Below are 27022 nucleotides of genomic sequence, written 5' to 3'. Positions count from 1 at the left end.
AAAGGATGCGTGAGAGAGGAAGAGAGAACATGCGAGATGGGGGCAGAGAGAAAGAGAATGTGAGAGGGAAAGGATGCACGAGAGCAGAAGAGAGAGAGAGCACGCAGCAAGGGGGGAGCAAGGGTGTGCGGCGGGGGGGAGTAAGTGAGAGCACTTGACGGGGTGGGGGGGCGAGCAAGGGCATGCAACAGAGGGCGGGGCGAGCGAGGGAGGAGGAAGGAGAGGGAGAGGCGTGTCCAGGAGAGGGAGGGGGAAGGAGAGAATGCACAGGAGGGAGAGGGAGAGAGAGAGAACGAGGCAGCATGCGAGGGAGAGAGACGGAGAGAGAGCGAGCGAGGAGGCTGCACATGAGCGGGAGAGGCGGCACGTGCAAGTGATGAGGAAAAAACACATGCAAGAGAATGCACTTGAGAGAGAAAATATGCGCCTGAGTGTGAGAGAACACATGAGGGAGAGCACTCGCAATATTACAAGAGCGCGACAAGGAGAGCATGCACACATAAGGGAGAGCGAGTTCATGCGTGAGAGGATGCGAGAGCACGATGCGGAGAGAGAGTACGCAGGGGAGCACAGGAGAATGAGAATGCAAGAGGGAGGGAGAGCGCACGCGAGGGAGCACAGATCGAGAACGCGAGAGGGAACACACAGGATAGGGAGTGCAGGACAACGAGAATGCGAGAGCGTGTGCAGAAGCACAGGAGAACGAGAATGTGAGAGGGAGGGAGCACATGTGAGAGAGAAGGAGACCAAGCGCGCAGAGGGAGACCGAACATGAAGGTGGGCAAGAAGTCAAGAGGTTGGGCACTAGGGCAGGAGATCGAGTGCACAAAAGCAAGCATGACAAAGTGAACGTGATGGTGAATGCATGCAAGCAGGTGCAAGAGAACGCAGGAGAAAATATGAAGGTGCATGAGAGCGAGAGAACACAAGAGCAGGTGAAAAGGCTAACACACAAGGAAGAGGGCATGCGCAAGAGAGAATGTGAGAGCATGTGAGAGAAAGAGAAGGTGTGCGAGAGACGGAGCAAGCGTGACTCGGAGAGTCGCAACCCAGAGCGAGTGACATAGTGCGAGAGCAACACAGTGCAAGCAACAGTCCCAGACTGAGAGTGACAGAGTCCTAGACCCAGAGCAACAGGAATAGAGACCAAGATGCCAAGCACCAGAGAGAAATAGCACATGACCACTTTAGAGACAAATAGAGGAAGAGGACATGACCTGTAGCATGCAACCATGAGAAACAGACAGTGCATAACATAGCATGTGACTGCAAGTGAGAGAGGGAGGGAAAGCTAGCAGCAGACAGAAAGTGCTGGAAGAGCCTGAGAGAGAGGGATGAATCTGCAAGCAAGAGAAAGCAAGTGCAACTTGGTGAGAGAAAAGGAGGGCATGTGACTGCACGCAAGGGAGCAACAGAGAGGAAGAACAAGTGCATCCACCTGAGAAAGCGTGACAGAGAGAGCAAGAACACGTAACCAAGAGAGAAGAAGGGAGCGCACGCATCCACATGCAAGACAGAGGGAGAATATGACCTAGAGAGAGGGAGAGTGAACGTGACTGTGCACAAGCAAGAGAGAGTGCGCGACCACATGCAAGAGAAGGAGAGCCATGCGACTGCATGAGAGGGATCAACAGAGAGAAAGAATGCATGACTGAGAAGAGAGCATGCACAACCTAGAGAGAGAGGGAGAGTGAACATGATCACATGTGAGGTTGAGTGACAGGGAACGCATGACTGTGTGAGAGCAAGAGGAAGCGCACAAGAACGCAATTGCATGTGAGGAGGGAGAGCAAGCACAAACATGAGGGAGCGATAAAGCAAGAGAGAAGGATAACACATGACCAAAAGAGAGAGGGACTGCACATGACCACACATGAGAGGGACAACCTAGATAGAGAGGGAGGGAGAGCATGCCTGCGCAAGAGGGAGAGAGGGAGAGCAAGTGCAACCACATGCAAGGTTGAGAGGGAGCACATGACCACACACGAGAGAGAGTGTGCACAACTGTGCAAGAACGCACGACTGCGCAAGAGGAAGAGCTCACAACCATGTGAGAGACTGCAAAAAGGAGCATGCATGACTACACAGGAGGGAGAGAGGGAGAGCAAGCGTGACTGTGAGCAAGGTTAAGTGAGAGGGAGCACACGGCCACACTAGAGGGAGCACATGAGAGCAAGAATGCACACCTGACAGCAAGAAAGGGAAACCGAGAGAGGCGGAGGGGGAGGGCAAGCAAGCAACTTACCAGCATGAGCTTTAAGTATATGGGTTTTCAAGCGGCTATTGTAAGAGGACTTGAATGGACAGAGTTTGCAACGGAATGGCTTATGGTGTCCATGATGAGTCTGCATATGGCGATCCAGACTGATCAGAAGACAAACAGAAAAAGGAAACAAAATAGTAAATCATTTCAACTATTCCTTCAGATGCAAGCCAAAATCTAGTAACAATAAGAGCAGGCCAGGCTCAGCTATCCTTTCTCATGCTGGCTATCTCTTTATATCCAACAGGTCTGCTTACAGAACAAGGCAGAATCTAATCTGAGAAAGAAAGAGCTGAGACCAATTTTGTCATGCAGAATGCAAACCACTTAAACTCATAGGGCAAAATTGCTATCAATTAAATTATACCAAATCCATTCTAACAAAAGAGTCACTTAAAGGATAAAGGCTATTTGAAAGAAACCAGAAACAGATAGAACAGTAAAAAATATTAGTACAGGATTTTTCTGTTAAGTGTTTTTGTGAAAATATACCCCCTTTTCTCCTAAGGAAAATATTTTTTCTAGATCTACAGAGGAAACCTTTATTTGGTTACACAGCAAAAGCAGACTAGATAGCCTGCTCTAGGGGGGAAGGTACCAGCAAGCTGTCTGTGGTCAATGACTTTCAGGAGGAAAAGGTGGCAGAGTTTTAGACATAATGAACTGGGAGATTCCACATGAAGCTCAACAACAGAAGAAGGGGTGAAAAAGACCAGATGCTGTTTTTCTGCAGGGAAATTCAAAGCAACAGAAACCCTGGAATCAGGAGGGTGAAGGAGAAGATTCATCACCTATCTCCATGGCTTCAGATCAGAATGGAGGCATCTCCAATACAGCCTCTTCTTTGGAGAGATTAATGCTTTGTAATATAAGAGTAGTCTGAGCCTGCTTGTGCATACCAGTGAAACAAGAAGAAGGTGTGGACAAGTTTGGAGAGTGATGGTTTATTTAACAAAACACTTCCCCTCCCCCCAACAACCACCACCCTAATAGTTCCAGGCATACATTACCTTTATTTCCTATTACTTGACCTAAATTGTTCTGTTTTTTTTTTTCTACTGCATATCAAAATCTAAATAAAATGGACTCTACTTCAGCCCCTCATGCTACAGAGGGTGTCACAGGATCTTTAGTCTCACACTGACAAGAGCTCGGCCCAAGAAAATCCCTGTTTATCAGTGCTAACACCAAAGTCTGTGTATTCAATGATCTGATGATAGTGAAAACAAAAACCAGAACATATATCCAATTTCTAGGCCATTTCACAGAAACATAACTTTGTCATAAAACCAATAGGGAGTTTGTGGTAAGATTAAAAAAAAAATTCCCCCATTTCTCTGGAATACCAGTAAGTCTCCTAAATAAGAGGCATTGAACATTTGTGGTCAATATTTCATAAAACAAAACACATTTTAAATAGCTGATAGGAAATGAGCTGGTGTAAAATTGAACTGGACTGCCAAAGATGTATACAATACATATGTCAAGCTCAGCATTGACTGGAGCAACTATCCCTGGCACATCAGAGGCCTGTACTCAGATAGAGCTCCTGAGGGAGGATGCAGCTCTCCAGGTCTGGGGCTGCATGGAGTGCCTGGGGCTTCTCATTGAAGATGGGGCAGAGGAAAACTGTCTCCTTGCCTGCAGGAGGTGTGCGCTTGTTGAAGAGCTGTGTCACCAGATTAAAGGAGCTGTGGAAGGAGGTCAGCAGACTGCACAGCATCAGAGATGACAAGAAAAAGATTAACCAGATCTTCTGAGACCCTGCAGAGACAAGAGCCTGAACCCTCAACTGTACTGGAGGAGGAGCAGCCAGACTCTGTGGAAAACGGAGACTCCCATGATGGCAAAGGCTGGAAGCTTGGGACTTCTGGCACCAGGAAGGCTCCTGCTCCACCTGCAGATCTGCACCTATAGAATATGTTCAGTGCCCTGGTTGCAGACGAGGGACTGGAAGCTCTCTGTCCAGTGAACCATCTGACCTGCCTGAGCCTGAACCACGCAGGAGCACCAGGAGGAAGCAGCAAGAGACAGTAGTGGGAGACTCCCTGCTGCAGAGGTATGGAGGCCCCCCATCTGCTGACCTGACCCTGCTACCCTGCTGTCCAGGGAAGTTTGCTGCTTACCAGGGGCTCAGATCTGGGATGTTGTGGAGAGACTGCTGAGGCTTGTCCAGTCCTTGGACTATTACTACCCCCTGCTGCTCATCCACATAGGCACCCTGCTGTGACACTGACAGAAATACTGCTTTTCTAACACAAGAGTTTTAAATATTTCTTATATCATGCTTTCTTTCCCACATGCATTTACTTACAGAACAGTGACAACTTCACCCAATTTAAGGGTGCCACTGACAGTGCTATAAATGTCTACATCAAATGAGCACTTGGATTGGATCTCTCTTCTAGGGGGGACAGCTCTCCCCCCAGAAGTTACAGAAAACATGTACATGCGTGTCAGTCTAGGATGTCAGTGAAAAATGCCCCACAAACCTCATTTATTTGTAGCAAGCCATAAATAATTATGATTAAAAGAATTTTAAAACTTCCCAGCTGTAGACAGACAGCCTTTAGGAAATAAGTTATGAGGAACTTGATTATTTATGATGACCATGCATTTTCATGTGTCACATCAGACAAGAAGTGATTTCCTCAATCCATTTCAAGTATATCACACTGATGTGAAGACTATGTTCATAGACTGAAATTGCATACCACAATTAAAAAAAAAACAAAACACCCCAACTTTAATAATGGTTTATGATAACCGTTCCAACACTAGAAATGGAATCTCTCTCAATCAACTAAGAGTCACAGTACTATTTAGAAACAAGGTAGTTACATGCAAAACTAGCGAAGAAAATACTTTTTTCTTTTCAGGCTTGTTGAATTTCATGCATTTGACAGGACTGCATTAAGTGGTGGGCTTCATTGTTTGTCTACTAAAAGAAACATCTTTTGCTTGTGTGCATTTCTCCTACACATAACAAAAAGAGAACTTGAAATTCATGAAGATATAAAAATGGGACTTTTTATAGTCACGGGCAATGGCAAAAGGTTTGGGAGCATAAAAAAAAATACCTAAAGCCTGAGAAAAAGAAAAATATAGCTTGAAATCAAATTGTATGTGCTCTCCTTCAATGACAACCTACATGAAAAACAGTAGTGCTAGCCTGCACTTCTACTGAAAACAAAAAACATAACTTACTTGTGCCTGAAAGCAGAGACAAAGGAGCAATACTGGCAGCTGTACTTGTCTTCTCGGGTAAACATGGCCAGAGCCAAGTGACTCCTCTCATGAGATCGCAGACCCTGCATAGACATCAAAACCCGGTCACACTGGCTGCAGTGGTAGCCCCCACGCCTGGTTTCATCTTCCAAGGATGCTCCAGATTCAGCTTCTGTAAATTCCACAATGCCAGGGTCTTTGGTTCCCTCAAAACCCTCCAAAGTTGTGCTTGAAGAATCTTCAGCTTCCTGCTAAAAAACACATACCCCACCAAAGCCATCAATTCTCTCTCCCTTCTGCCCCTCAGTCTTTCCTGTGTGTTAATGTTTAGGTTTCCCACTGCATCCGCTTTCTAAAGATATCCCTACCATACTATACTAATGGCTTTCTGTATAACAAGAATTGTCTTTGATTTATGAACACACACACACTTTTATATATATGAATGAATGAATTAAAAATAATAATAATAATCAAACAAACCATCTCTTGTTCCCTTTCCTAAGCGTAATTATCACAGCACACGTTATTTTGCAGCAACCTTAAAACTGAAAAGCATATTTATATCATGTTTTTCTGGTCTTGGATTTTAGTTTTCGTTCCCTGCTGTTCAGTGAGAAGATGGTATTGACCCCACATAAACTTTACTTGGGAAGCAGGGAAAGAGTGGGAATCATTTGATAGGAGGAAAGCATCCCATTCTGTCAGCAGTATTGGGTAAGCTAAAGGAAGGTCAGTGGAAGGACGATGAAAGCTCTTGAGTTGAACTGTTCAGATTCTGAAGGACTCAGCTACCTTACAACACACAGTTGATGACATGAATTAGGCACACTTAGGTCACATTCTGAGGACTGCAGAAGGAGACTCTGCTGAGAGCTCATTGCAGCAAGAAAAGGAGAACTGCATAACCAGTTCCTGCAAACTTATCGCACCTGAACTCACTCTACTGACATCCTGGAAAGCTGACTGTGGAGCACAGCCTCTCCTCAGAGGCATTCTAGGTGGTCTCCTCTTGCATGGGGAGAAAAGAGCAGCACATTTACAATTAACCACTTGAATAAGACTCCTGGCTCAGCTGACTATTTGAATATGTGTTTGCAACCAGCACTATAATTTCATATGCAAAGGTACACCTTTGCATATGAAGGAAGAAAAAAAACAACACCAAATAAAAAAACCACACCTTAAGGGTCTAAGAAAGCAGAAAAGTATCCCAGAACAGTTGAGAGGCTCCTGCTCATAAGTCAAGCCTTTCAGTCATCAGTGACATCAATTCCTTTGTGGCAAATAAGAAATGAGAATAGTTTTTGTGCCCCTGATCAAGAGCTGAAGAAAGGTAAAACATCCTAAAGGAAACAAAATGCACCGCAGAAAGCTGAAATATTAAATTAGAATGTCATGCTTAACTGTTCAGAGTATCCATTCCAAAACCCATTTGACTCCATGAGAGTTCCATGGGCTTTCAATTAGGCCTCAATATCAAGCAAACAAAAAAACGCTGTCAGTTCACAGAATTCTCACCTTTACTGTAGCTGATGCAGAAGAAACATTACCGTACTGCACATGCTTACGGAGGTGATTACAGATGGCTCGAAGTGTTGGATGAACTTCCACACAAAATTTACATTTGTAGCCAACCACTTTCCTCTCCTTAAGTTTTGAAGCATCTTCCAAGTGTCCAAAAGCCTATTGAAGTGCATGAGCATAAATAAGTTATATTAATTTAATACTGAAACATGCTTCTGATATCTGACTTTTAGATATATACACCCAGACCAGATTTTGCACCTGAAGGGAAATTACATTTAGTGTACACTTGTGCTATTGTGCAAAACTTCAACCTCAATTTGTGCTGATTTCTATTAAAACCTCCAAAATAAGCAGACAGGACATGCACAGGAGAAACTGAGTTTCTGCATAATAGTGGTCCCCTAGAAGATCGTTCAGTTTGAACTTACAAGACCAAACCATGTTCTTTCATGATTCCCCTCCCCAAGCTTTTCCACGGCAAGTAGAGTTACTCCAGATAGGGGAAGGCGGTGTGGAAGAGTAGAATTTGGTCTTCCGTTCGCAGGAGCACTTGTCCAAAACTTGAAAGTATTGGATAGATGCACATTAACATCAGGTACTTTATTAGAGAATGTACTGAAAGGGATAAGCTTGAGAAGAAAATTGGTGTGTTATTTCAATGTTTATTGATGAGCAAGGAAAATAGGACATTTGCTAAAGAATCTAAGAAAAATTAAACAGCAGCCTTGCAATAGAAGAATATATAACTGTCAGATACAGATAGTCCTCCATAAGGGTGGAAGGAAGGAAGATAGGAAAGACCCTGAAGGAAACAGCTGGAAGGAGCAGGGCTTCCTAAGGTGCCTAGGAAGGGGTGGAGAATGAAAGAAATTAAAGTAGAATATGTAACTGACTTATGGAGCCCACTGGCACACTGACTCACTCGTTAGCCTGTGGTCGTTTTGCTGTCAAAGAGAACATGCTAGTGGGCATTAGTAATATGGAGCCTCCTGGGGTGTAGAAGAATAGCTTTTTGTTTGTTAGCAGAAAAGGAGACCAAACACACAGCTCCTTACCCTCTCTTGTTTGAAATCCGCAAAAGTGCCATCTGCATATTTCTGCTTGCTCAGAAGCTGTTTCCTCCTCTCCTGACGTTTGGCACGCTTCTGGAATTCCTCGTTGTGACTACTCAAGTGTGAGGTCAGCTCTGCTGTGCTATGCAATTTAGTATCACAGTGCTTGCACTGGTAGACAGCATTATGAGAGCGGGTGCCACTTCCCAGTATGGTAAAGTCTCTCTTGAAATCCTTGCTGTGGTGGTCAGTGTAATGCATGCACAGCAGCTCTGCTGTGCTGAAGGAGAGCTTGAAACATTTTATGCACCTGAAGGGAAGCCACTCAATTTCCTGAGCCTCACTGTCCACATCAGGCCTTTCAAAGTCATTCCTTTCCTCAGCTGGAGTTGACTTTTCATGCTCATCAGCATATACAACAGTGAAATAACCCCCCAGCTTGCTCGCATGCTGCTTCTTAGGAAAAACACCAGGGTGACGCTTCATGTAGTGGGACACAATGCCTTTTTTGCTAAAAGACTGGAAGGAACAAAGTGAACATTTCTTCTTCTCCACAGCCCTCCTCAGCTCCTCACTTAACTGAGGAGCATCATCTTTGGGAGGAGATGGAATGATCACTTTATTGGGTTTGTCGCTTACTGTCCTGGAGGCTGCTAAGCAGTGGGTATAGTAAGCATCAATGTCATGCCTTTTCTGGTAGTGTGCTGCAAGCCCTTTGCGGATAGGGTTGGTGTAAGAACACAAAGCACACTTGAAGAGGTTGTTCTTGCCTTCTGGTTGCGCTCGAACATTGTTGTGTTTGATGCGGTAGTGCCTGGCTATCCCCTTCCGGGTGGAACAGAAGTATTTACAGAGCTGACATCGGAACACTGTGTGAGACACTAAGTGAGAACTGGAGAAATGAGGTGCTGGGACAGAGACTTCTCCAACACCCTCAGCAACAATTTCTGGGGAGGCCTTGATTTCAGGCACCATGTCTGGTTCCACTGAGGCAGACACCTTTGGCGGTGACTGAGCAAAAACATCAAATTCAGGCTGATTATGGTATTTCTCATAGTGAATTTTGAGCTTCTCCAATGTGCCATGGGTGTAAGGGCATAGTTTGCACCGGTATGCACCATATCCTTGCTTGAAAATCCTACTTGTCTCTTCCACATCATTCTGGGTGATGTCATTCGACTGTTCCACGTCATGCACAAAGTCTTCAGCAGTGACCTTTATTGATGGGTGTCGTTTCTGGTAGTGTGTGAGGACACCATGAATGCGTGTGTTAATGTATGGGCAATGCCTGCACTTATACACAGCCCCTGAGTTAATGTCTATGTCTTGTGCAAAGTCAGCAGCTTTCACTTTCATGCCAGGATGCTTTTTGCCATAATGTGTCAGGAGGCCATGCAAGTTATTGTACTCAGACTGGCAAACTGTACACTGATATGGAGTGGAGGAGATAGCAGGGTTTGCAGAAGCCAGCTGGACAGTTTTTTCCTGGGAAAGGCTGGGGTCCTCCACAGCCTGATCCATCTGTGATGTTACCTGGTTTTCCGAATTAATCCCGGCCCCAACTTCATCAAGCTGTGCACCAGTTTTCTCAGCAGCATCTTTCTCCTTAATGATATCTAACAATACAGATTCATCCCCATTCATGGCCCAAGGGTGAAAAGCCTGGTAATGATTAGTAATATCCCAAATGGAAGATGCTTCAAAAATACAGTCTCTGCATTTATAGGTCTTTGCCTCTGTTGGCATCGCTAGGGTAGGAGGGGAAGGATCCGGACCCGCCCAGAGTTTAGTTGCCATATATGTATAGTCAACATAATGTTCAGGATGCCTCCTTTGGTAGTGCACAAGCAAACCACTTGGTTCTGTATGTGAATAAATGCACCATTCACAGTGATAACCAGATTCTATCAAGCCATCCAAAAACGCCCATCTCAGAATAGACGTGACTGTGGCCTTCAGATTCGGGTGGTCTTTCTTAATATGCTTCCTCAATGCATAGAAGTAAGGCGATGTGTAGCTACACTGCCTGCATTTGAGGGCTCTCAGCTTTGTCTTGTCCTGTTCAGTGCTGGAGGTGCGAGCAGGCATGCTGCCAGATGATTTCTTCTGGTTGCGATCGCAAAGGCTTCTAATGGTGGCTGTATGCTGCCTAATCACATCTGCGTTGGCTTTGAAATCACGATGCTTCTTTTGATAATGAATGAGCACACCTTTCACAGTCCGGTTTCCATAATCACAGTGCTGGCAGAAGAACATTTCATTCTCAAGGGGATTCACAGAGCTCTCAGAACTGCCCCGACTCAACTGTTGCATCGACACTGGCAGCCTCTGAATCTCAGATGGCAGCTCACCAGCCTTCATCATTGCTGCAGTAGGGGGTGCTTGTCTGATGTACTTGGCAGTGACCTTTATTTCTGGGTGCCTTTTCTGGTAGTGAACAAGCACTCCCACAACTGAGCGGTTGCTGTATGAACAGTGTTTGCAATAGTAGAGTTCAGGAGCAAGGTCTGGGGGTGGAGGGGGGGGAGGTGGTGGAGGTTGGGAAGCCAAGTTGGACACTTTTGGGGAGATGTGCACCCCCATCTCAAAAGACATTTGAGCCAGGGCAGAGCCCCTGTCAACAGAAGCTATACGCATGGTCTTCTGAATTCTGAAATATGATGCTTTTTCTTCAGGGTGTTTTTTCTGGTAATGCACCAGAACAGAATGCATGTTGGGGCTCGCAAATGAACACACGTCACAGTCATAAACAACCACAGTATTGACTGAAGGTGTCTTCTGATTTTCACATTCAGGACTAAAACTCTTTGTGGCACTTCTGTTAAAACCTGCTGGCACACTAGCCCCATGAGCCATGGGGGTGGAGGTTGCCATAGTTTTTGGAGCAGAATTCAAGATCTCTCTCAGTGTCTGAGACTCTGTGTTTAGTCCCTCTTGCTGTTCAACAACATAGCTTGAAAATATCATTGCGTTGTTAATTTTCACTGTTGGATGCATTCTTTGGTAATGTGGCATCAGGCTTCTAACATTTGGGCTCGTATAAGAACAGAAGCGACAGCGGTAGATCAGATCAGAGTGATCAAAGTTCAGTACGTTCATAGCTTCAGGGTGATGCTCTCCATAGTGTTGCTGCAGATCTTCAAAGTTTGTGTAGTCAATATAACACTCAAGGCATCGGTATACTGCACTGTGATCATTGGGATCCAAGATATACCTAAAGCTGAATTTAATGTAGGGATGCATCCGTTGGTAGTGGGTGCTAACACTCCTGGCAGATTTGTTGCTGAAATCACAGTGTTTACAATAATAAAGCCTGCCAGAGTCGTTAAACTCCACGTTTTCATTGTTCTGGTCAGGGCCATACATATTTGGCTGGCTCCCCAGAGCAGAGGTGTTAGGGCTCTGTTGGTCTTTCATGCTAACGGAAGAATAATAGTCTTCCTCATCTTCAGATAAAGTGAGCTCAATCTCTGCTCCATTGGTGGAATTATAATCATGCTGCATGTTTCTGAAGTTTGCCTCCTTCTGGGACTCATTAATCTCTCTCCCCCACATTTGCTGAGGTGCATACGAACTAGAAACCTCCATCATTGGTTCTGTTTGTTCTTCTTCTCTGTCTAATTCCACTTCTATCTCCACCTCATTGTCTTCCTCCTCTTCCTCATCATCCTCTACATTAATCACAGCATCTTCTTGCTGTTTGTTTTGGTTGATTTTGCTCTGCAGGTTGCTTGCTATTTCATCAATTCTAGTTCTTTTCTTCACCGGTGAGAGATCCAAAGGGCAGTCATTTGACACCTTCCGAGCAGCCTTAGCAACAAAGTTATTTTTAGACGAGAGCCCAAGAATTGAGGTCTGGCTTTTCTTCACCGTGCTGGCAGAGGTATGAGCATCTACCTCACTCTCTTGTTGCGTGTTGGATGGTGGTCCATCGTATTTTGGCAAGTTGTCACAAAATGAGTGCTTGTGCTGCTGATGAACTCTGAGGCCTTTCAAAGTAGTGGTGGAATAGTTGCACATTGTGCACTTATAGGGATGCTGTGAATGGGGTTGAGGCAACTGCTGCTGTTGCTGCACTGGCTCCATCATCCCAGCTGACTTCCTACCATTTATATTTCCACTCTCATAAGAAACTGTGTTGTCATTCAAAGAGATGATATTTTCACTCTGAGAATTCAAGGTGTCCCACTCTGATGTTGTGCCTGCATGACACTGCCTATGAGCTCCAAGCTTTAACGAACTTTTACAGGTGAAAGGGCATTCATCGCATTTGTATATAGCCGTCTTCCCAGACAGGTGAATGTTCTCAATGTGACGGGAGATGCTTCGGCGATGCATCGTGAGGAAAGGGCAAAAAGGACATTGGAACCTGTTCATGTATCTTCTAAAGGGAATCCCCTTTGTTTCCAACAGCTTGTTGCCATCAGACCCCATCAGTTGCTCTGCAGACATTCCTAAGGTCTGGTGATCCACAGAGTTCAAGCCATTCTCGCTGTCTGCTTCATTTAGCTCTTCGTCATCTGAGCTAGAGTCATTTAGCATACTGCTTGTTTCCAAGTCAGCAGAAGAATTTGTCACGTCAGCAACTCCATAGCGGGATCTGTCTGACAAATTAACTACAATCGAGTTTTGAGGTGACTTAGACTTCATTTGAGGATAAGACACACTAGAAAACTTGGAGGATGTAGAAGAGTTGGGCCTGATAAGGGAATTGCCCGTAGAGCTTCTGAAGTTTGAGGCATTTGACATATCACGTCCTGTCATATTCATGGAGATATAATTAGAGTTTGGGGAGGCATTCTGGGCACTCTTATTCTGCACATCGGGTGCACTGGTTCCGTCTTGTTGCTGCCTCAAGTTTGACAGTATTTTTACCATGCTGCGGTGCTTCTTCATCATATGGTCACACCAGCGCTCCCTTCGAGGTGTCTGGTAGCTGCACCATTCACAGCAAAAGTTGCCCCTGGACTTTGTTAGAGGCTTGACCATGGACTCCAAAATGCTCCGTTCTACCACCTCCGCGGGCAATTCCTTGCAGGGCTCCTGCACTGGCACAGAGGCAGATGCCAATTCAGATACAGCAGCGGCACCAGCAGGGGGAGTTGAACTCTCCTTCAGGTTGTTTTTGTGATACATTTTCTGGTGCTTAATAATCCTTGCGCGCCTTGGTGATTTGTAGGTGCAGAACTGGCAAGAGAAAACTTTGCCAAACCCCTCGTGCATCATGATGTTGTAATGTAAGGATCCAGCAGCATGTGACCCTACTGAGCTCCCCCCGACTTGTGCTCCATGAACCTTGCGGGTGTGCTCTATGAGGAGGTTTTTAGATCGGAAGTAACGCACACAGAATTTGCACTGGAAAAACTTGTTAGCTGGTTTAGGATTTGGAGCCATGTGCTGAGCGTAAATACTTTGGCTCTGGCTATAATAACTTCCAGGCCCAGTCTGAGTTGTTGCATTTTGCCCTAAAATAAGAATTAAAAAGTGAATATGTCAATAAGTAAAATTAAATAGACAATTCTCCCCCATCTACCCTGTACACATATGAATATAAACACATCTTGAACACATATTAATTACATCAGGATTCCTTCGCTGATTTATGATTAGTCCTGTACATATGAGAAGGGTCAGAAAACTAATGGAGGGTGCATAATTTGGGATGGACAACTTCCAAAATAAGCTTCTTGAAATAAAAAGAGTACACTAATAAAGTTCAAAACTCTTCTAGAGCTCATGGCAGTGAAAAGAAAGGAAAAGAAGCAATATGAAGAAGCATATTAAAAACAGCAAGGAGACAAATCCACACTCCATGTTTGCATTTACAGAAAAAGCAGTGACCAGAACCAGTATGGCTGTAACTAAACATCTTTCACTTCACTGCCATAGCAATAAAGATAACAGCTTTTAAAAAAATCACACTGAAACATACAAGTTAAAATGCACTGAAATAACTCACATGTGAGATAGGGGCTTAGGGTTGAGGTTTACCTGCTATTTCATCTGCAATTGTAAACTCATCCTTTACAGAAGAAAATTCAACCTCGGTCTGGTTGCTAGCATTCATAGAGCCAGACCTTGGTTGGCTAGGGCTTTCCTCAGAGACATCTGTTGGCTGCAGAAAAGCAGTGTGAACATCCTGAATGTGAGCTTTTAGGTCTTCATAGGATGGAGCTCGGAAATCACAACCGTCACACTGCAGCACCTCCATGGCTCAGGAATGATATTTTGCATCAGAAAATTCTGCAAGAAAAACAAGGAAGGGGGAAGGAAAGAGGCAGGGTTTTTTTTGTTTGTTTGTTTTTGTTTTTAAACAGAAAGGCCATTCACTCTACTCTGAAAATATATAACACCAAGCTTTCTGTCACATGACTTAATGATTTCCAGAAATTCCATTACTGCAGCCTAAAACTCAACATTTAAGAGGCATCAAGGCAATTTGAATTTAAAGAAAGTCCTATCTAGGTAACTCAGAAGTTGCTGACATCAATGCTACAGTTGACCTTCTGACAAATGACTACTAATTCAATGGAATTTGTCCTCCAGGCTTTTCCATTCCTCAGGAGAGGGCTGTTGTTAGGAAGTTTGTCTCATTCAAAGACTAGCAACCATATGCTAGAAGAACAGCCGCATTACTCCCAAACATTCATGCACTGAAACTTACAAACAGATGACAGTGGTTTCTGCTTCTATATGACCCATTCTGACCCTCTCGGAAGCTGAGGAAGTTCTGCCAGTTTCATTATCAGAGATTAAAAATCCTTAAAATGGAAACACTTGCCCTTCATTTCAAAATCCTATCATTCTTGACTTCAGTGGAAAACATAGGCATAATGGAAAAATGAGATCTAAATATGTGTATACAGAATAGAATGCTGCACATTGGTATTAATTCCACCAAACACTGAGAACATCTCCACTCTTTGTTGGAACTTAGAGTTCTGTTTTAGTCTGTCATTGAGGACATATCTTTGGTGGGATAGGAGTTTGGGGAAGGGCAAGGGCTGGAGCAAGGGATGGTCAGTAAGGGGAATAGGAATACTGCAAGAGTACAATAGAAACACTATTAAGATCGATCTTCCCTAAACACATCATGACTTCCTTGACTCATCCCAAACCTCTGCATACTGTGAAGTGCAAAGTAACAAAATTTGGTAACATCAAGTTCAGTATGTGACCAATTAATCCTGCATCACAGAATTCTGGGGAGGAATTTATCGCTAGACTCAAACTTTATGTACTGCCATAGACAAAATACAAGAAATGCAAAAGGCTGAGATCCTTCTTCTGCCCTGTGCAGCAGTTGGAAACAAGAACAACCTATTATTTTATAGTAGTAGTTCATTTATTAAGTTTCCCACGCACTGCAGCAGGCCAAGATAACCTAGGAGTTCCAGAGGTCCAAGATGCAACAGCAGCCAAAACTATTTTATGGTGAAAATTCCATGTATTTACTGTAGAATGTAAAACTACTTTTACAGCAAGATGAAAACCTGCTGCAGGCAAAACAGTCTTGACTAGGGGAATTTTACTTCATTTCATTTATTGCCAACTAACATAAACTTTAATTACTGATTTGGTTATTGAGAAACAAAGATGACAAACATTTAGGGAAACACCTTTCTTCCCACTTCTCCAGGGTCAACTTAAGCCAAACAGCTCTCCTCCCCCCTCCCTAGTCTCCACTTCCTTTGTTTTTGCCACACATTATACCCAGTCTGTCCCAATTCCTTTAGCAAGAGGATGGTTGAGGTCAGCGCATATTGGTTTCTTTCTGCCCCTCTGTGCTTCTTACTCGTTTTCCTCCACTGCTACTTGCTTCTTATTGCTCTTCTGCTCCAGCGCAAGTTCCTCCATGGGCTGCAGTCCCTTTCGGGGGTGTCACTGTTCCAGGGTGGCACACCTCCCTTCCAAGAGTGCATCTCCAGCTGCATCCCTAATGTCTCCTTCCACGTCTCCTTTTGTGCCTTCTCATGCGTCTCCTGCCCCTAGCAGCTACTGCCCTTTCTTAAATATGTCCGAGTAGAGGCACCACGTGCTCTTCTGATTGGTTGAAGTTTTGGTGTGCAATGGGATGTTTTCATCCATTTCAGAGCCATCTGGAACCAGCTGTGACTGGCCCTGGGCAGTTCATGGTCTCCTCCCACACAGGGCACCCTGCAGCCCCCTGCTACTGAAACCCTGCAATTTATGCCCAATACAAAACCCAAAAATATTAGGGCACAGAGATGAGTGGACAGTACATCAGGATTTTACATAAAATGCTTCTTCTGATAGCCTACTAAAATAAACTGGCAAGTCCAATTCTGGACAGTCTGAGCACACAGACACTCCACATGTTTAATCTACATTACTATGCTCACTGCAACGTGCCCCTCCACCACCTCCAATAAAAATAAAAATAAATAAAACAATGCATCAGCTTCTTCTCAGCTAACAAAGCTACAGTGATCAAGATACTTCAGCTTTTACTTGCAAGCACCAGACCAAATTGCGTGGAAGAGGTGGCTATCTGCTCTGGATCAAATTACAGCAGTGAGTGAAGCCCCACCCCACATCTCCTTTATTACAGTCCATTAGACCTGAAAACAAAATTTTTCCACGGAGCAAATGACTCCTGCATTCAGAGGACTTCACAGAAAAGCAGATCATCTGGTTTTCACTACCCATCCCCCAAGCTTAGTCTTCTGTCTCAGCCAAACAAGCCACAGCTCTACTAAACGTATTTATCACACTTTCAAGAGATATGAGCCCCTGCATCACCGAAGCTTTAAGACTCACTGAGCTGCCCTAGTCCTCTGAGCTTTGGGAGCAGCCATTTTAGCTCAGACAACTACACTCAGAGGCTCATAGCTTCTTGCCTGTGCACAACATGGCCTCACTTATCTCAGCTTCATCTCAAGCACACAGGATTTTTTTCCCCCCCTTAGATGCTGATTTTTTTTTTCCCGGTATCATCCAAGAACACTACTTTCCCTCTTTTGTATGATTTACCTTCTCTCTCTCTCCCCTTCCCCCCACAAATAGTATCTGTTCTCACATGCTGTCAAAACATCATATTTTCTTCCTGAACAATCATTTGCAAAGATTTCCAAAAGTTCTTTTATCCCATGAATAATAAACATGTTTATTAGTTCCAGCAACACAGACCTACAGACTGAAGCAAAACACAGTAACCTTCCAGTAGGAGGAAGGGGGAGCAGAATGGAGGACCCCCTTCCAAACTACTCCCATCCCTGGGGAGCCCTCCTGCTCGGAGCAGAATACACACCACCCCACTCCCCTGCCAGATTCCAAATTCTAATGACCCTTGTTAATCACCAGCCAGCCTGTCTGCATCAGCAAGCTCTGCCAACACACACCCTTCAACATAAAGGCTGTAGCAATGCCTTTTAAGAGAGGTTCTCTGAAAGCTCAATTATGTAGGGAGAGAGGAGGGGGGAAAAAAAAAATCTCTCTTCCCTTAAAACTTCAGCCCCTTTAGAAACAACACAAAAAGCTTTCTACATGTCTTTCGGGGACTTTAAGCCAGTTTACAAAATAAGAACCAGAAGGAACAAAAAAAAATAGGTTTTTAAAAGGATAAACCAGACAGCTTCAACCTAGCACAATGAAGTAAACAACCCTCACCGTTGTATACTGTAAACGTTCTTCAATATTCTGGCACTGTCTAGACAACAACCAGCATCCTCGAGGATAACTTCAGAAAAATCTCTAACCCTTCTGCTACAAAGTAAAATAAAGAGTTGAGAGATCAGTAATAGCTACTGATTATAAAAAAATATGAAAGAGCCTTTTCTAATGGGTTCTATCTTTAATGACACAACAATCTCTACCACAAAAGCAGTGTTGAATCATATAAGAGGTTAACCTTACAGCAGCTGAGAGCAACAAACATTAGGTACAGCTGAATAGCCTTCAATTTGACGTTTTCACCAAGCACCACACCGAAGTCAGGATGAAGCATTTTGTAAGGTATTTGCACATTTCTCTTTAAAATTCAGGTATTACACAAAAGGGAAAAAAAAAAAACACAGAAACTGCTAGTTTGAGCTAAACTATCAAAAGAAACTGAAACACAATGTTTGCCTTTCTCTCTCTCTCTTTTTTTTTTTTTTTGTCCACATGGGATATGGAACTGAGAATGCTGGCATATTTTCAATGCAGATGTTAACACTGTGTCAAGACACACAGCAAATAAAGGAGACTAAGAGCAAAATTTGCACATTTGACCATTTAGATGAGCTAAGCTCATGCTGTCTGTACATACAAAGGGCAGCACCTTCTACATTTCAGTTACTTAAATAAAACCTGCATTCCATAATCCATTTCATTTCCAAATAGCACAAACAAAAATTTGGGGGAGAGCGGGAGTGGAGTTGGGGGCTAACCAAATCAGCTAAATCAAAAGCAGAACAGGAAGTTTAAATAACAACAAAAAACAACCACCATGAAATGAATTCACAAATCCCACAAGCCCTCCAAACTATTCACAACCAATCTCTCAAAACCATATTGCCTCTTCTCCACATTAAACATTACAGCCATATATTTTATGAAAAAGTTGCAATCACAAAGTAGTCCAAAGGTAGCCAAGACAATGATTTGGGGGGGGGGGGGGGTGTTCACCAGGTTCATCATCTGTTTGGCAAGGCTAGCCTCATGTTAGCTTGGGTATTTTAGGAATATCCGTAGGCGTTCTCATTTGTCTTAGGAAGGGAAAACTCACAAAATGTTGAGCAAAACAGATTCTCAAGACCATGTAACTTCAAAGACCCAAGATGAAGTCTCAAATTGTCCTCAACATTCTTCTCCACACTCATAAATCCATGTAGAGAACATCAGAAACACAATTGCCTTAGATTTCTAGGTTTTTAAAAATACAAAACAACAGATAATTGTGCTTGCTGTACAGCAATTATTACAGAACTTGGCAACAGTCAAAATAATACAAATCATTATGTTTAGTTCTGGGTTTAATACTTCAAAATACAAAATTAATGCAAAGCCCAAGGCACTGACCTCAAAATTGAGCTTCTGTGGTTGACTACCCATCCATTATATTTTGCAGTGGAGTCAGCAGTGCTTCCGGAAGTTAATCTGCACATGCACAACCACAACTGAAAAGGCCAAGCAGACCACACACGCTACGCGAACTTCCAATTCAGTGTTTAAAAACATCACATTCAGAATAATCTCTAGTTTTCTATATCTTCCAATACTCAGGAGCTGCTTCTTCATCCCTGGCCAATAGAAGTAGGTTACACACACAGCTTTCATTTCATTCACTGAGATTTATTATTGCCAGGGTGAAGCTGGAACTAAATACAATGCTTCTGAGTAACCTTCTGGGGAGAGGGCAGGAAGCTTCAGTCTTGGTCTAATCTCCCCCCCACCCCAAGAGTTTAAACTTATAGAAATAAATTACAGCATCACTACAGCAATGTGATTCACCAGCAACTAACCATATACATTATATAACATTCAAGAAATAGAACCTGAAATCTCACTGTAGGGGCATGCATTTTTCCCTGGCACAGAAATTGGAATGTTTAAGAAGCACCAGTATATACAGCTGAGAACCTTTTACCACTGTTGAATGAATTACTAGTCAGATGCTTTATTCAGCTCATGTACATGTAACTTGTGATCTTATTTGCTTCAGTTTGGGGCTGATTTTTTTACTCTGTTTTTATAACACAAGATCACAAGAAAAAAAATGGAGGAGAGGGAACTAACCAATCAAAACAATGGGAGCAATGGAAAAATTTACACATTTGAGAAATTGGAAAATTGAAGGTTACTCTAATTATAAAAAAAAGTCTCATCTTTCATTTGTAACATGAGAGAACTTGAAATAATAAGGGACTCCAAGAAAAAAATTCAACCTTCGATTATACTAAGGCAAACTTGCTCAGTTCAAAGATCTCTCAGTCAAACTACTGGAATTCCTGATCCTCTGAAGGTTGACTTCGAAATTATTCCTCCAAGCTGGTATCAAAAATAAAATAAAATGAAATGCCAATAGGGCATTTTTTTTAAGCTGAGTTTTGATAGACACTCCATGGGTTGCAACTGCCTGTTCCCATATGGTTACTTGGTTCCAATTCACGGAACCACAGAATGGTTGAGGTTGGAAGGGACCTCTGGAGATCATCTAGTCCAACCCCCCCCTGCTCAAGCAGGGTCACCTAGCGCATGTTGCACAGGACCCTGTCCAGGTGGCTTTTGAATATCTCCAAGGATGGAGACTCCACTACCTCTCTGGGCAACCTGTTCCAGAGCTCAGTCACCCTCACAGTAAAGAAGTTTTTCCTTATGGTCAGATGGAACTTCCTGTGTTTCAGTTTGTGCCCGTTGCCTCTTGTCCTATCCCTGGGCACCACGGAGAAGAGTCTGGCCCCATCCTCTTGACACCCTCCCTTCAGATACTTATACACACTGATCAGATCCTCCCTCAGTCTTCTCTTCTCCAGGCTGAACAGTCCCAGCTCTCTCTCAGCCTTTCCTCATATGAGAGATGTTCCAGTCCCTTAATCGTCTTAGTAGCCCTAAGCTGTTTTTACACAGAAAGTCTAAAGAAGATTTTTACTTTCAGTTATAGGTTTTACTATGAAATTCTCCATACCAGAGTCCAGCTGTTATCTGTATCACTTTTGAAACTCAGTTACATCCATAAGACAAGTACATTAGCTAACACATGCAATTGTTATACATATTTACTGGAAGAAATGGGTGATATTTTATCCAGTTTATTCTCATATCAACTGATCCAAATGGAAATGCAAAACATATTAGACTGTGAAACACTGCACAAACTTTTAAGAAAAGAAACCCCAGAGACATGTTACAATAGAGATCTGTAACAGAAATACTAAAATTGCTATGAATGAGGTATGAATGGAAATGTGTACATAAATCACCAGAAGGAATAACAGAACAAAGGGTTAAAAGAATGTCCTATATTGATAAGGAAGGACACTGTTCCCAGGACACCATTCCCAGCAGTAACCTTGAGGAAAGTGGTGTTTCCATCAAGCCCACAAAGCCTGTGCTCTGATAAGACCCCCAGCACAGACAGCTACTCAGCAGAAGACCCTGCATCCTAACATCAGGAGCATATAGTCCTTTTCCCATTAGCCCACCAGGAAAACAGACTATGGACATATTTCAAACAAGCAAGGAAAGACAGACAATAGGCAGCAACCTGGCCTAAGCTTTATGGAGGCAGAAGTAAACAAGATTTGGAGGCAAAGGGCCGCTCTATAACAGCTGGTTACTCCTAAAGGATAGAAAAGATCTGTCCTAATGGATAGACAACAATCTGACTAGTTTGTCGTCAGCAATCAGAAAGAACCCCAGAGACATGATAAGGACTTGACAGCTGGTGTCCCTTGTCCTCTGTGTCACACACAAGTGATCCTGGCCAGACCACTTGGGCACACATGTCTTGGTGCTTCCAAGTATATGGGTTTGAGAGCGTCAGTGAATGAAATCTATGAGAGAATGAGTGCAAGTAGGTAAAAATCAACTTCCTTAGAGATTTTGTTAAAAAAAAAAAATCACTTTTCCCTTCCATAAGTTCTCACGTTGGGTTTTCTTATGGTAATTTCCCTACAATTAAACAGTGGAGAATGTGAGAAAGGAAACATGGACAGTAGGTTTTATGCAACTGTTTGAACCGAGTTGGATCTTTGGGGATCGACAGCTATTATTCGTAATTGCATAGGAGCAGACAGGCTGAGGGCTGCTTTACTTGTGAAAATATCATGTGGGGTCTTTGGGATCGATTGCTACTTAAAAATTGAATAGCAGTTGAATCTACTGCTTGAATAAAGAACTATTAATAATCAAGCCTGATAGGCTAGTCCTGAAAGACTGATCTTCATTTTTAAATCTACCAGTAGGACTTCAGAGGATAAATTGCCAAGAAATATGTTTTAAAAAGTAATCCATTATCAGGGACCTAGTCCCTGGACTGAGAGGACTATACCAGATAACGCCTCTATGTCCAATTTAATGTACAGGAACTGCAAATTGTAAACTAGACTTGCAGTTATTTTAACCTATACTTCCTAATTCAAAGTTATCACCACCAACAACAATCATGTTATGTGCCCATAATCATTTTGATTGCTCATTAAAAAAACTAGTCCAACGGGTGTACTAAGTAAATACAAAGATCACGATCAACCACAGCAGTCATTTCATTCACCAACCTCAACTGAAATTCTGGAAAAGTGAATCACAAATATAGTAACCTAATGGCTGTGGCAAGGTATTACATTTCATTTTGCAAAATGATCCTCCATGGGATATCAACAGGAAGAGAAACGATTCAGGCTTAGTGATAGCACTGTTAAATTCAATAATGTGCTTACAAGTAAGTGTACACAAGTATATGCATAAAAGGAGGGGTATCAAACAAAAGAAAAAACAGACACTTGTAACAGAATTTTATACACATGCATATGCCACTAAGTGTTATCAGTATTTAAAGTAGTTAAGAGTTGAAAGAACAGTGGCATATGCATGTGTATAAAATGGTGGAGGGGGTGAATAATACTCTAATTGAATTCAGATTGAATAAATTTTGAAAATCAAAAGTTAACACATTAATTTCAATGATGCATTATAGGATTAAAACCAGCACAAAACTATGACACTGTTCAAATAACTGAGATATGGTGGGACAGATTGCACAACTGCAATGCTGCAATGAACAGATACAGGCTCTTGAGGAAAGACAGGCAGGTAAGACGAGGAGGAGGGGTTGCCCTCTATGTGAAGGGGCTGCTCAGATATATGAAGCTCTTCTATGGGACAGATGAGAGTCTGGCTGAGAGCTTTTGGGCCATGATCAGAGGAGAGGCCAGGAAGGGCGACATCATGGTAGGAGTTTGTTACAGACCACCTGATCAGGGTGAGGGAGTGGACAAAACCTTCTTTAAACAACTCAAGGAAGTCTCTGAATCACAGACCCTGGTTCTCATGGGGGACTTCAACCTCCCTGACATCTGCTGGAAGTGTCAAGCAGTCAAGAAGATTTTTGGAAGGTGTCAGGGATCACTTCTTAATACAGGTACTGTATCAAACAGGCCAAACAAGGTGACTTTAGGATAGCAGATTTCGACTTAATCAGGAGACTGGTAGGTGGAATCCCATGGGAGGCAGCTCTGAAGGGTAAAGGAGCTCAGGAAAGCTGGTGGGCCTTTAAGGACAGCATCCTCCAAGTACAAGTATGGTCCATCCTGATACTCAGGGGAAAAAAAAGGATGTCAAGGGCAACAAGAGGCACTTCTACCACTACATTAGTAATAAAAGGCTGAATAAGGGAAACATGGGCTCAGATATGGCTGAGGTACTCAGTTCCTTCTTTGCCTCAGACTTTACCAACAAGGGCTCCCAGGCCTCTGTGCTTAGTGAAAGGGTCCAAGGATGAGCACTGCCAGCAGTGGATGAGGACTGAGTCAGGGATTACTTGAGATAACTTGCTCCATACAAGACCATGGGACCCAACAGGCTGCATCCAAGGGTGGTGAGAGAACTGGCCACTGTCCTTGCAAGGCCACTTTCTATCATCATTGAAAGGTCACAGAGATGGGGGGGGGGGGTCCTTAACAGCTAGAGAAAGATAAACCTTGCACCCATCTTAAAAAAAAAAAAAAAAAGGAGGGGGAGACACACGACATGACAATGACAGGCTGATCAGCCTCACTTTGGTCCCTGGGAAAATCATGGAATGAGTACTTTTGGCACACATTTCCGGGCACATGAAAGAGATGATGATGACGACTAGAAAGTCAGGATGGATTTACCAAGGGTAAATCATGCCTGACCAACCTTATTGACTTCTGTGATGAAATAAGTAGATATGTGGACAAGTGGAGAACAGCACATGCCATTTATCTTGATTTTAGCAAGGTAACTTCCAAACTTCAACTTCTTTAAATTAAAATCACATTGTAAACATGCTGCCATAGCTTAATCAAAAGACAAATTAAGAAAGCATCATGCAAAGTATGATTTTTAGAGGTCGAAGCAGACGTTTCCAAATTCTAGCTATCAGAAACTAAGTGAAGGTAGAGAACATGGACAACTGGGCCTCAGAATAAAGTAGATCAGGCTGGCCTATGACAATTGTTTAGAACACACTCAAAAATTGGATGGTTTTGCCTCAAACACAATTATGTCTTTCTTTATCCTCTGAATTACCTTCATGGCAAGTTATTAATCCCAACAGAAATCAAAAATGTTCTAAGCATATGATGAGAAACTGAACAAGTGTCCAGTATAGAATTTTTTTCCTTAAGTTGAATATGTCCATTACTTCAGTTTTTGGATAAATCATGTGTGCTCTTGCATCTCTACTTTTCTGGAACACCTCAGTGGCACACCCCAGCCTCTCAACGTTTTATGAATAGACATTGCCTTTCAAGAGACAGATGGAATAGCCCGCCCATGAAAACTGATACAAAAGCCAAGAGCCAAGCAACTTAGCTTTTGTACTCTGTGTTTCCTATGTGGTACGATACAACTGAAAGCAATGCGTTTGCAGTTTCTAATTTTCAACCAAGAACAAATTGTTAATTGCCTCAAAAAAAAAAAGATTTTTTTTTGAATTCTAAGGACTTAAAGAAGTGCACTCCCCATGTACATAGACTCAGGAGAGAAAGATGCCAGTAGGTGGTGCTGAAGAACATAGTACCATACTACCTGGATGCTGCAGCACCAATTTAATTCCTTCTCATGCATCACAAATGACTACTTCTAGCAGCTCTTTATGAAAATGATGTGTTACCAGATTCACCCTAGGAGCAGACTCCTTTACTGGTGTTCTACCAGACTGAGATCTCTTTCTTGCCAAGGAAAGTCAGAGATGATATCAAGGGGGTCCTGCTAGTAACAAATCAGATGCAACATGTTCAACTACACTGTTACACCATGAACTAAGGTGGGAGAGAGCAGAACTGACACTGAACAGAACTGAGATCATCATCTCCTGATGATTGTTTGCCCTTAAATGAACCCTAAAATGGATTTGTCAGAATAGTGGGGGGTTTTTTTGGTTGTTTTTTAAAACCAGCAATCTGACCATTTCCCCCAAAGTACACACTACACTCTGAACACTTAGAATGCTGTATGTAGCTGGTGAGTTGCATGCATGCATGGGAGAAGACCAGTGTTCATATGCAAGAAGCACAGTGTTTTTACAAAGGCAAAATACAGCATACAAACTGGTGACAGAGCTAAATCACAAGAATGCATGAAACAAGATTATTATACAAGGATCACAGCTTAAACTGTCATAAACTGGAGCTATTCAGATTTAAACTAGTTGAAGAGTACAGTTGCATCTTTCCAACTACAAGGGAAATGGCAATGTAGAGGATTCCATAGAGAGGCCATCCATTTCCAATAGGATTCCAAATGAATGAACAGCCCAGACTGTTCAACAACACCACTTGCTAATCAAGTAAATCTCCTCCCTGTTTTTTCACTCAAAAGATGTGTACATGAGCTATATGAAATCAATGTATAATCAATATTTTGAGAGGTTTTATTTACTTGACCCAACATCCCTTAACACTATGACAAAGTTCATCTCACCACTATGGAGCAGTAAAAAAAGCAGAACTTTAACGTGCTTTGGAGTCTGTCCCAGAGCTGGACAAATACTCAAAAAAAATTATTTAACACTCATTTGAATAAAGATATGCAGAATCTTCTTTCCTGCAACAAGCATTCATTCAAGCATGGGTTCTTGTTTGAAAGAACATGTGTGGAAAGTTCATTTACATTCATTTAGGACTTCATTGATGAAAGAATCTGTGACAGAAGTATTCAATCAGTCCTGCTGAAATCTCATTTTTCATCCTGCTGTTTATGGAACACCAAAAGGAAACAAGACAATGTGATGCAACTCAGGTTTCCATTTGAGTACTACAAATAAACCATTTAAAATACAGTAAAACAGCAGAAGTGACTGTCTCACAGAGACAAAAGACTAAAATATTTCCCTGATTTTCAAACAGCTTCAAATTATTGAACATAATCTGGAGACTCATAACTTGTTGGTAATATATGAGGAACAAAAAGTCAGAATTAAATATACTGAGTAGCATATCTAATACTCTATGTATATTCTGTGCAGTTGCTACCCACTCATTTGAATGATGTAGGTTGAGCCCACACTGTGGTAGGCTTTGTGTGAAACACAAGCTAAGTGAGCATCTTTACCATGAAGAGTCTTACTCCTTCAACTAATCAGACAGAAGCACAGATTGGTGAAGTGGCCTGGCTCCAAATCACACAGCTGGTCTCTGGCAGAGCCAGCAGCAGAAGGTGTGTTTCCAGATTCCAACCCCTCCCTGTTACACCACTCTACTTTTCTGTGCCAGTATCTCCAAAATCTCAACATTAACTTAACACAACAGTTACAAATGGAAGGTTCTGCAGCACACTGCAAGTTTACAGTTTGGCAGCAGGTAGGCAAATCATACACCATATACAAGGAAAGAATCTATGTCCTTTACTAATCATCCACCAAAACAAGATCACTGTAACCCAAACCCTTTTTACTCTGTTCTCAAACTCTTCTAACAATTGAACAACACATTCGTTTTTCTGTCTAGCAAAGTTCCAAGAAAAAAAAAAAAAGAAATATCAAAGAGGAATCTTGTTTGTAGCTTGTTTGGTTTTTTTTTATAAAAACATTCATAAGGATACCCTAGATCTTCCTAAATGACTTCTGCAAGTAGGAGATCATTTCAGGGGAGACTTCTGATGACTGGAAAAAGGTAAACGTCACACCCATCTTAAACAAGGGGGATCCAGGGAACTAACCTCAGTCCCTGGGAAAGTTATGGAGCAAATTCTCCTGGAAGCCATGCCCAGGCATATGGAGGACAAGAAGATGATTGGGAACAGCCAGCATGGATTTACCAAG

At 42.7% G+C, this 27022-nt stretch overlaps 1 protein-coding gene across 11 annotated transcripts in view; it reads right to left on the bottom strand.

Moving 5' to 3' along the window:
• LOC104150501 (zinc finger protein 462-like) overlaps positions 1–27022 on the bottom strand; it is an 89906-nt gene that overhangs the window by 45378 nt on the left and 17506 nt on the right. For 4 of the 11 annotated variants that reach the window (XM_068925397.1, XM_068925391.1, XM_068925393.1 and 1 more), the window contains exons 2-6: positions 14065–14316; positions 8077–13538; positions 7013–7177; positions 5471–5574; positions 2246–2364 (exon numbers count right to left, since the gene is read on the bottom strand). In XM_068925397.1, the coding sequence (XP_068781498.1) occupies positions 2246–2364; positions 5471–5574; positions 7013–7177; positions 8077–13538; positions 14065–14284 (6070 nt within the window). In that variant the 5' untranslated portion in view covers positions 14285–14316. Of the gene's footprint in view, positions 1–2245; positions 2365–5470; positions 5743–7012; positions 7178–8076; positions 13539–14064; positions 14317–27022 lie in introns of all 11 variants that reach the window. The other 7 variants (XM_068925394.1, XM_068925389.1, XM_068925392.1 and 4 more) reach the window with 3 other exon arrangements.

This window comes from Struthio camelus, chromosome W (assembly GCF_040807025.1).
Source record: "Struthio camelus isolate bStrCam1 chromosome W, bStrCam1.hap1, whole genome shotgun sequence".
Classification (NCBI taxonomy): Eukaryota; Metazoa; Chordata; class Aves; order Struthioniformes; family Struthionidae; genus Struthio; species Struthio camelus.
The sequence above is the reverse complement of the archived record's forward strand: the minus strand, read 5'-3'. Positions and strand labels throughout refer to the sequence as shown.